Source organism: Vulpes lagopus, chromosome X (assembly GCF_018345385.1).
Source record: "Vulpes lagopus strain Blue_001 chromosome X, ASM1834538v1, whole genome shotgun sequence".
Classification (NCBI taxonomy): domain Eukaryota; kingdom Metazoa; phylum Chordata; class Mammalia; order Carnivora; family Canidae; genus Vulpes; species Vulpes lagopus.
The window spans coordinates 15,014,858-15,026,371 of record NC_054848.1 but is presented as its reverse complement, the minus strand read 5'-3'; the positions used below and the strand labels follow the sequence as shown (position 1 = coordinate 15,026,371).

The following is an 11,514-nucleotide window of genomic DNA, read 5'->3' as shown; positions in this document are numbered from 1 at the left end:
GCCTGGCTTTCTGATTTCTCATGTGTATATTTCCCACTGAATTACAGCCGCCATCCTTCCCTATCCTCTTTTTCAGGCTAAATATTCCCTCAGATATTCCCTACACAATAGTACTGCAGACCCTTTACCACCCCTGTCACCCCACCTGTCATTATATCTTTGTCAAGAATAACAGAACACCTTTCCAGAAAGATGAGTCACTTCTTCCTAGAAAAAATAAATCATTGCTTCTGACATTGAGCATGGATTCTGTCTTTCTGGAATACCCAAGGTCACATTCTTTGTCCTGGACAAGCTCCACAACCCTAATATTTTATTTTTAGGAAAGTATTTCACTTAGGAAACCATCATATGTCAGTGTCTCTGTAAGGTACAAAGAAAAAAAGAATTAAACGAAATATTATTTTAGATTGTGCCAGGTACCCCAGCTATGAGGAGGAATTGTTTTTTATTTACCAGAGCCTTGAGATGGATGTGAGGCGGGTCTGTGTGCTCAGGGTGTGAGATGCCCACATGGAGTGGGGTGAGGGGTGATGGCATGGTGGGGGATGAGAGGGACTCCTTCCCAGCCAGACGCCATTTTGACCTGGGAAGAGCCTTGTCATTGTGCTTTTTAGTGGAAGTGCCAGTAGGCCCTTGAGAGAGCCAGTATAATGGCAGTCAACACCCCTAGATCAACCAGGTCTGCTCCTCAATCCATCAGTGGCTTCCAGCTAATCAGTTGAGGATTTGGGGTTCATAATGAAAGATTTGCTAGGAGTTGCTGATAATCCTAATATGTTGATTATTTGGTTTACATTTTGGGAGTCTTTCACTTTGCCTGCCACCTGAGCCTCAAAATTCCATTCCAGATGTGTATAAATTAAGGGTAACTCTAGCTGCTGTAGGCGACAAAAATCTCAGGAGAAGATAATTTCTCATGCACAGTCCAGTTAGCAGGAGTGTAGAGGTCTGTGGTCTCAAGACTGGATTTCTAAAGTTGCCCTGAATTTGGGAGAAAAAAGAGCAGAGGATCTCATAGAAAGTTTTTATGGGACCAGCTAAAGGTAGAGCAAATCAATTCTGTCCATATCCCATTGACCAAGACCTAGTTTTGTGCCCACACACACCTAGCTGCAAAGCAGGCTGGGAGAGGTCCAGCCGTGTGCCAAGAAGAAAGAGAAACTGGGTTTGGTGAACAGCTCAGCAGTTTGCTCCCAGAAGAAAATAGAATGTAATCTCTAGTCTTTCTTCTCACCGACCTTGGTTATTAGAGCTCTGTGTGACTGATGTTTCCCATCTTCCAGGGGTACCCGCTGTGGTTGTGACCATCGTCCTGGCTATATCCCCGAATAACTATGGCCTTGGATCCTATGGGAAATTCCCCAATGGCTCACCCGATGACTTGTGAGTACAAAGCCCCTGAGGGAATGTTAAGTGAACTGGAAAACAGAATAATCCAACAAAGTGGAGTATGTAATCAGCATATCGACTCTGACTCTCATCCTAATAAAATCCAGTCACATTTACAGCAGTCTTCGCAATTATGTATGTAATGAGATAAGCTAGTTGGAAATGCCACGCTATTACTTTTCTTGTTAAAGATTTATACATGTATTTATTCATGAAAGACAGAGAGAGAGAGAGAGAGGCAGAGACATAGGCAGAGGGAGAAGCAGGCTCCCTGTGGGGAGCCTGATGCAGGACTCGATCCCAGGACCCTGGTATCACGACTTGAGACAAAAGCAGATGCTCACACCGAGCCACCCAGGTGCTCCATCACACAACTACTTAAGTATTAAAAAAAGTAATTGGAGGTATTTTGAAAATATTTTTTAAGTGTCTAATAAACATGAAATGCCAGCTACATTATATTAGTAAAGACTCATAGATAGGATTTTAAGGGGATAAAATCCTGAATGTTTTGTTTTCTTTCTTTCCTTCTTTTTTTTAAAGTCCTGACTGTTTTCAAGGAATATTTTTAAAGTACTTCTAATCACCAAGTGTCCTAAAATAAACTCTTAGGTTTTTTTCTCCCCTTAGAACCTTAAGTGGGTATTGGAGAACAGCTGGTTTTATCCTTTTTTATATCTCTTGTACTTTTAGGAAATGTTTCAGTAAAACGATATAGATTCATTGTATCATTTTGAACCATATTTCAGCACTGTAATATTTTCCCCATTGTTTTCCCCCCACATTCCAGTTGCTGGATCAACAGCAATGCTGTATTCTATATTACAGTTGTGGGATATTTCTGTGTGATCTTTTTGCTGAATGTCAGCATGTTCATTGTGGTCCTGGTTCAGCTCTGTCGAATTAAAAAGAAGAAACAACTGGGAGCCCAGCGGAAAACCAGTATTCAAGACCTCAGGAGCGTTGCCGGCCTTACATTTTTACTGGGCATTACTTGGGGTTTTGCCTTCTTTGCCTGGGGACCAGTTAACGTCACTTTCATGTATCTCTTTGCAATCTTTAACACATTGCAAGGTAAGCTCTACAGCACGATCCATGGACCAATGATCCCAGTGGAACTAAAAATGTCTGGAAGTTAGAGTATCTGCAAAGTGGCCTATTTTGTAGCTTCAGACTTACTTGTTGACAACCCAATTCACCTTTGAAAGCCTTGGAAGAAACGGGTGCTTTTTTCCTCCTTATCCATATTGTCTCCTCAGAGAGAACATATTGAAGGGGACCTGCCAGGAGCTCGTTATGGGAGTCAGTCTTCCTTCACTTGGTTCCCTGCCCCTCATTTTGGTTGTAAATCTTACTGAGGTAGAACGTGCATACTGAAAAGTGAACCTAACCATAAACGTCCCTGTGATGTCTGGCCACGCCCACCTTCTAGGTCTGTTTGATGTGAAGACGATGGTAAATGTGAAGTCAACAAACAGCCAAGTGGCCACAGCCTGGCCCAGCAGCTCACCCCGAGAAGTTACTGTGCTGGGCAAACCCGTGGGATGGGGGCGGGGCGGGGGCGGGCTCTCTGCGGCCTCTTCACTGTTTTCCATTTGTTCTCCAAGCCTAGCTGCAGTCATTTCGCAGCCCATCAAGTTATGTTGTTTAGAAAAGCAAATTACTAAAGATCAGCGTTATAAAAGACTTGTCAGCTGCAATTAATTTGTATTGGAAGTACTTTGACATTAAATGCTAAGTGGGTGAACGATAATTCATGTCCCTTGGTTTCCTTTTATTTCAAATCCTTTGTTGGGATGCCTCCCTTTTTAATTCATTCTGCTTGTTTTCATCTTTTTCTTCCTGTTGCTTTCAGCTCCCCTAGAGACCTCCCATAGTTCTGTCAGGCATCATTTTGCTGGTTTTCAAAGAAAAAAAACATTTTGTCAGCATCATTTTGCTGGTTTTCAAAGAAATCCTAACCTGAGACTGAATTTTAGCTCTCCGTTCTTATTTGGAGGAAGCCAGTCAATACGCTTGCTGGTCACATGCAGTTTGTTAAGTTTTTTTTAAAAAGATTTTATTTATTTAGAGATTTATTGATTTATTATTTGAGAGTAGGTAGGGGTGCAGGGGATGAGAGAGAAGAGAAGTGGAGCCCGATGCAGGCTCCATCTCACAACCCTGAGATCAAGGCCTGAGCTGAAATCAAGAGTCGATGCTTAACCAACTGAGCCATCCAGGCGCCCTTGTTAATTTTAACTTAACAATGTATCAGTTCCTGATGTGGTATATCCAGGTGTTAATACTACATAGCATTAAGTAGAAAAGTTTTATTTGCCATAATAGCATGCTAAAAGAGAAAAAAATAATATGCCTAAATCACAGTAATCACAAACACGAAAGCAAGGTACCTATCCTCATATATTTATTGTGGAAACCAAACCTGCCTCTCTGCCTTCATTTCCCCAGAATGTATTCTCATTAGAATATGAATAGATGAAAGTAATGCTCTATTTCATCTATAAAAGGGAACTAATGCCTAATTCTCAGGGCTTTAGGGTTGATTAAAGGAAAGATGGGTTTAGGTTCTGATTTGGGACTTAGGCCCATTTTGATCTCCTGCATACTTGTTGTTTCTCCCCGTATGCAACCAAGGGGGGCTACCCAAGGGTGGCAAATAAACAAAGGTGTATAGTAGTCAAGAGAGCAGTGTTTAGGACATTGTACTGTACTAGAAGCAAACCTAATATTTAAAAGGAAGATTTTAAAGTAGATCCATTGGGGTTTCGGGAGAGGGAGAATTCAGAAATTCATTCATTCAGCAAACAGTTATTGGCAAACGCCTTGAAGAGCCCTGTGCTGCACGACCAGGAAGACCGTGGGTGGGAGGCAGAACCCAAGTGCCTCCTCAGGTCTGTGTGTTACTCTATTCGTGGAGAATTTCCTCGAACAGATTAGAGGGAGGCTGGAAGGCAGGCAAGGACGTCACTGCGGGGTACCAGGCTTGGGAGGAAGAGGGAAGGGCCCAGGCAAGGGACTCTGCCGTGGGCTGGAGAGGAGGAGCCAGGAATCTGAGACAGAAGAGGATGTGGCACTTGACAGAACATGAAAATGGATCATAAATATATGGAAGGGTGGGAAAGTAGGAGTCTAGATCTGAGCTGGCATCCTGAGTGGATGGCTTGTACTTCCAAAGATAGGGAGTGCCAAGGATGGGAAGTGAGAGGAGAGACAGTTTAATTTTGGAAATAGGGAGTTATCAATCCTTTTATGTTTTTTTTTTTTTAATCTTACAAAGAGAGTCCCTTCAGGGTGCCTTTCAATAGCCAACTTTCGTAGGACTTTAGATTTTTTTTTCAATTTGCAAAATTTACCTTTGCCTATAGCTGCCAAAGATTTTATCTTTTGTGCAAAGGAAGCTCATGACATTCAGGTCTTAGTTTGGAACTATGTTACGGATTTGTTTTTCTTTCCTCTGTAGGTTTTTTCATATTCGTCTTTTACTGTGTAGCAAAAGAGAACGTCAGAAAGCAATGGAGACGGTATCTTTGTTGTGGAAAGTTACGGCTGGCTGAAAATTCTGGTAAAGAGTTACCTTTTTCTCCTCTTTAAATCTTGAGGGAAAGACACAAAGTTAAGATCTAAAGCAATCAATGCCAAAGGGCTGTCCAATCTGGAAATTGGTGAATCAGTGAATGGATCCCAATTGTAAATGTTAGGGGGGGGAACCTAGTGAAATAAAAAATAATTGCTCATATCTGGGAACTTTGTGAGCCAAGAGGATTAACGGGCTCATTGCTGTTTAAATGAAACAAGAATGAGATTTTAGAATTTCTTTCCTTTTGAGCTAAGGTTTTCCATTAGCCTGGAATAATTTTTCATATTTGCCTTCATGACCTGTTGAGTCTTGTCTTGACCTGAGGGGTAGGGGTAGGGGTGAAAGAGATGCCGGGATTATGGAGGGCACGTGCTGTGATGAGCACCAGGTGTTGTGTGGACGTACTGAATCCCTATGGTGCACACCTGATACTCATAGTACACTGTTAACTAATTGTAATTAAAATAAAAACAATTTTAAAATCCTAGAATTTTTTAATAAAACATTAATTCTTATTTTAAAAAGCCTTGGCTCAACCTTTTTACCATAGGTCCTGATTGTCTGCTGCTATTTGTTACTGGGCCAGACTTTGTATATAAGTTTCAGCATACCTTTCGTTATTTTGAAGTTATTTTCAGGTGTGCCCTGCTGAGTTGTAGAGCAAATTGCTGATTTTCAAGAAAATAAGAAAAATGAAGTACTGTTTGAAAACATTAATTCCTCTTCCATGAATACCACCCCTGAATACAGCCTTTGCAGTATGGCAAAGATCTGGTTGCCTGAGATCTTCACTCAGAAAATGGCAGTACCTATATTATAGTTCAGTCGTTTAAAGTCATTTAAGAACCACCAGTCACCACAACACAGTTGTCTTGTTCTTGTTAAGACAGCCCTTGACTCTGGAGTACTGCCTAACTCAGTGGGCATTTATAGACACAATCAAACGAGCATGGCCTTTAATCCAAGAGAATATAGGTTACTTTTAACCCGGTGTTCCTTTAAAGGACAAAATATATGTGGTGTTAAATGAAAATACATTTTCTCGCACCAACGTGTGAAATGTGTGACTTCTTTTGTAAGAAGTGGAAGTGGGATCTGGAAGCGAGATCAGTTGCCAGAACGAGTTCCACTGTGATCTGTCTCTTGCATTGAGCTTCAACATTCCGCCCTGTTTTTCTGAAATGCTTATTCTGCTGTAGACTGGAGTAAAACTGCTACTAATGGTTTAAAGAAGCAGACTGTAAACCAAGGAGTGTCCAGCTCTTCAAATTCCTTACAGTCAAACAGTAATTCCACGCACTCCACCACGCTGCTGGTGAATAGCGATTGCTCAGGCCTTGCAAGCGGGAATGGTACGTATCTCTCAACATAGCACTTCTCAAGCCAGTGTTTATTGTACTAAAGTAGTTTTATCCTTTCATCACATTTTTGCTAAACAAAGGGGAAAAATTACATATGACTAGTGGATCAGAATGTGGCTCCCTTATAAAAGAGAAAGCTTATTAATCCAAATTTATTCATTTTAGAGCAAATAACAGAACTTTTTTTTTTAAGATTTAGCTTTTTCACGATGGAACTTAATGATGACCTAAAAGTGTTCACGTTGCCAACCCTGATTTAAGTACTGCCCAAACACCTTAGTGCTGTCCTCCTGCTGTGCAAGCAGAACCTAAAATAGTTAAGACCATATTGATTTTTTAATACATCTACAATCATACATATTTTCAATACTTTTAAACCTTTCTATTTTTTGTTTGTCATGTTTGTTCATTCTTTTCCATAGCATGGCTGCCTTGTGGCAGTGCCCAGATCCCCATTAGTATGTTAAATACTGCCAAGATGAATTGTGACCATTACTGGTGACCATATATGTCACCAATAGGTGAACAGATTATTGCTGCAGCGCCTTCTTATGCTAATTCTGACATTTCCAGCTAAAACATCCATTACATTTTCTTTCTTTCATACAATTGGGCTGTCCATTACTCATAAAAGCTTATGTGTTTCATTGTTCTTTGGCTTCTTAATACATCTTTTGCATTTTCATAAAAGCTTACATTTCTGCTCCTCTACTTTCTCCTTCCCTGGAGAATTTGCCTTTATTCGTCATTTTAGGATATTGGTTATTTTCATGATGAATTCAAATAAATTTGTGAGAAGGTTCATATACCTGTCAAATAGTTTTCCAACCTCCTAAAGATGGAAGGTCCTGCTGGTTTATACAGAATGTAAAAATACAATAGAATGCCTCCAAATCGAAGTTTCTCAACCTCGGCACAATTGACACTTGGAGCTAGGCTATTCTTTGTGGTGGGGTGGGGTAGCTGTCCTGTGCAGTTGGGGACATTTAGCAACATCCCTAGTTTCCACCAACTAGATACCAGTAGCATCTACCCACTCTGCCCCCAGTTGTAACAACCAAAAATTGTCTTTAGACATTGTGAAATGTCCCCTGAGGGCTAAAATCACCCACCTCCCCTTCACTGAGAACCATTGCTGTAGAAGATGAGAAACACCTATCTGGCTTTAGCTCCTTACCGTAGATGCCAGGATAAGAGCTCTGGGTTCTAGGACAAATGGCTCTATCGAGAATCACTCAATGTAAGGAAACAGAGTAGAGGTAGTAGCAATCAAGACTGGTTGAGAAGTTAACATGAGAAAGCAAGCTGAAAGCAGTGAAATCAGAGGTGTGAGGTAAGCCACTGTGAATCCTCAGAATCACAACATATCAGAAAGCCTGTTGGCTTGGACAGAAATGTTTGGAGCTCTTAAAGCCAGATTTTTCCATATTCTAGAAACAACTCAGAGATGAAGCCTCCCTTGCCTAGCCTGTGTTGCCATGCTTTGGGGAATCATATTTGACTGAAGCAACACTTTTCTTTTTTGAAGCAACATTTTGCACAGCTGTTTGACATGGCTGATTTGACATAGCTGATTTTGATGGCCGACAGTGAGGGTGGGGGTACATTTTCGGCCACCCAAATGGCCAAGTTTTTAATACATGCTCATCAGATAGACATCCCCAACTCCTTAGGCTGCACACTTAGGATCTGGGATGGATGAGGGATGGGCTAGGCAATTCCAATAAAGAAGCTGGAAGTTTAGTGGTTTATTATACCAGGTCAAATTGTCCCTGCACCAAAATGTCCTCAAACCAAAATGTCTAAATCAGGACAGCTGTCTCAGTCATATGCCCTATTTGGGCTGTGTTAACCATATCCATCACCTAGTTGGTGTGAACGCTACATATTTGGTTATGCCTTGGAGGCTTGGGTGCCAGCAGCCATCTCACTTGGCTCATGGGGCCACAAACTCACAGTCTGAAAGAAATATCACATATTGACTCCATCAGTTCTGAGCTGCATAACTTTGTACAAAGCACTTGATTTCTGAAAACTTAGTTTCATCATCTGTGAAATGGGGATAATAATAGCACTCAACAAGTAGTATAATAAATGAGATAGTACTTATAATGTTCTCAGTACTGTTAATCATTATTCCTATTATTATAGCATCAACTGAAAAAATGGGCTTATTATTCAGCTTTCTTTTTTAAAGATTTGTTTTAAACAGAGAGGAAGTGTGCATAAGTGGGAGGGACAGAGAGAGGGAGAGAGAATCTCAAGCCAGCTCTGCACTGAGTGTGGAGCCTGACACAGGGCCCCATCTCATGACTCTGAGATCATGGGTCGAGAACTGAGAGTCAAAACCGAGAGTTGGTCACTCAATCGATGACGCCACCCAGGCACCCTGTTAGTCAGCATTCTAGATTGCCTTCCAGTGGTATGATGGCCAGGAGGATGGCGCCAAGTAGCCAGAGGGTCTCAGCAGCTGTGGCTCCGTCCTCCTGGCATACACACAGTTCAGGGCCTGTTTGTGGTGTGGAAGGCCTAGGTCCAAACTTCGATGTCTCTAGAATGCCCAGCTCCACCTGGCCTGGACTCTGAGGTTGTAATTGGTGGTTTCCTTGTGGGTGTCATTCCTGTCCTGATTTAGTCAGAGGGGCCGATTTAGTCTACTGGAGACGTTTTTTTCTTGGCCATGACTGTTGTTGCTCAGGGTTTGTCTGGTACAAAGTTTTATTTTATAGGATTCTTAAGGAACCAAAAACCTGGTAAGGGAACATATTGGGGATCTCTGTTAAGCTTAATCTTTTTGGGGAGACCAGAATATTATATTGGATTATACTACACATAAGCTGCTACTCGATAATACAATCAACTAGAGTTAGGAAGTGGGCCTTTTCAAATCAAATATATTGCTTTGCTTCATATTTTGATCATTTCATTAAAAAATTTGCCATAGAGAACTGGTTTCTGGTGCATTCTCCAGTTTGTTTTGCTTACTTTGAGCAGCTTTAGGGAAGGAATGAAAAGTAAAACATGACAATATATCATAACTATATTAAAAAACATGTACTGCGTGAACCTACTTCAGAATAAAATGATGTTTAACTGTTGATTTATTTGATTTCTTTCTGTGGATACTCCATGACACCAAGTTTGTCTTTCCTTATACAGGGAATGCTTCTACCGAGAAGAATGGTGTTTCTTTCATTGTTCAGAATGGAGATGTGTGCCTTCATGATTTCACTGGAAAGCAGCACATGTTTAATGAGAAAGAAGATTCCTGCCATGGTAAAAGCCGTATCGCTCTCAGAAGGACTTCAAAGCGGGGAAGCTTACACTTTATTGAGCAAATGTGATTCCTTTTTTCTAAAAATCAAAGCATGATGCTTGACAGTGTGAAAATGTCCAATTTTACCTTTTACACAATGTGAGATGTATGAAAATCAACTAATTTTATACTCAGCAACCTCTGGAGGAGCCTATGCTGATTGAGGGCAATGGTTAATAGAAGAGGAAACCAAGACATTATACATGGTTTTTAGACATTTGCCATTTGGTTTTTTTATCCTTCATTTAAAAAGTAGATTGGGTTTAAACAACACAGTAAGAATAAGTCTCATTTAAAAATCAAAGTAGTTCACTTCTAGCCACATTTTAAAGAGGCTAAGTCATATTTGATTACGTCCTATAAGGTAACTGTTGACTTCAGCCTGTTGGTGAGTTTAGTTGTGCCTGCCTTTGTTGTAAATAAGCTAAATTTTAGTGACGCACATGTCAGATGCCTTCTACATTTTTTGTATTTATTTTCTACTGTGTAAATTGATTTCTTTGTGGAATCGTGGTTGTGTTATTGCATCTAATGTGATAATTCAGAAAATCCTTGCTGGTTCAGTGAATTCTACAGCTCCTTTTGGAGATTATATGGGATGTGAAATATAGATGCTTCACTGAAATCAAGAAATAACGATGCCAGCCAGACTGGAGAAATGTAAGCAGACAGTGCCACAGTGAGCTCATATGGGGCCTTGAGCGAGTTGGAAAGAGGTGCCCCCCACTGGGCAGACACGGCCCCGAGGGCTTATGGTTTGGCAGACAAAGTGGGGGCCATATTTTAGCTCCGTTCATCACTTGGGTACACCCTCATGCAGGGCACCATGTGTACAACCACGCACAGCATCCAATACCAATACCCCTCTCCTGACCTCATCCCTGATCACCAGATTATGAAATCTGCACCAAGATGATTAACTAAGTACCTTGGCCCCGGAGAGGGATAGAACTGTAATCTAGACCATCTGTCAAGAAAATTGTGAATGTGGACAAGATACATACACTGCCACTTCTTAGATCCCCAGAGCCTTTCAGAAAAGGGGAATAGAGTAGGATTCATTTTTAAAGGAGATGTATATGAGGTTAAAAAAAAATCATATTGCTGTTCTTTAAAAGGCAACTGCATAGTACATTAGTTTCTATGACTGGTACACTCTGGCCCAGCCAGAGCTATAATTATTTTTTAAAAGGTGTCAAGTCTTGAAGAATGTGTAGTGACAAGGGGGAGCAGCTGTTGGGAACTATCCTGCAATGCTATTGTTGCCATATGTATCAAACCCTGACTGCTCCTAGTTGTAAAGGGTTTATCTTGCTTCCCACCTATTGCTGCCTGAGCAATGCCTCAAGTGTGTCCTGAATAGGAACCTTGCAAAACCCTGTAGTTAGGTCTTTCACGATGGTTCCCTTGCATATATTTCAAGTGAATGTTGTATCCCCGACTAACCACAGTAATAATATAATACACCTCTGTGAGTGCTGATTTGCCTTTGCAATATTTCTTCTGATTTATTTAATTTTCTTGTATTTATGTTAAAAATCAACAAAAATGTTCAAATCACCAAAATAAATTTGTAGTTCAGTCCTTTGAGTTTGAAAGTTTTCACTGAAAAGGTGCCTGTGATCTTTCCCTGGGGGCATGGCATGGGAGTGGCCTGATTAAGATGAATGTGATGGTGACATCTGACAGACAGCAGACACACTGACTATGAGGCTAGAGCAAGGTGCCTCCTCAAGAGATCAGTTTCTGAGATCTCTTCCTCATTTTCCCCTTACACTCTTCCAAGATTCCCTCTTTATTAACACATGTTGCCATTGGCCTACACAGCCCCACATTTGCATTCCCCCCTCCATGTCTCTGTGTCC

The 11,514-nt window shown here is 41.0% G+C and overlaps 1 protein-coding gene across 4 annotated transcripts in view; it reads left to right on the top strand.

Moving 5' to 3' along the window:
* Nucleotides 1-11,236, top strand: part of ADGRG2 (adhesion G protein-coupled receptor G2) — a 128,367-nt gene extending 117,131 nt beyond the window's left edge. For all 4 annotated transcript variants that reach the window (XM_041742311.1, XM_041742310.1, XM_041742309.1 and 1 more), the window contains 5 exons: nt 1,287-1,386; nt 2,183-2,466; nt 4,856-4,957; nt 6,172-6,324; nt 9,493-11,236. In XM_041742311.1, coding sequence (XP_041598245.1) covers nt 1,287-1,386; nt 2,183-2,466; nt 4,856-4,957; nt 6,172-6,324; nt 9,493-9,677 — 824 coding nt within the window. In that variant the 3' untranslated portion in view covers nt 9,678-11,236. The remainder of the gene's footprint in view (nt 1-1,286; nt 1,387-2,182; nt 2,467-4,855; nt 4,958-6,171; nt 6,325-9,492) is intronic.
* Nucleotides 11,237-11,514: the final 278 nt, after the last annotated feature.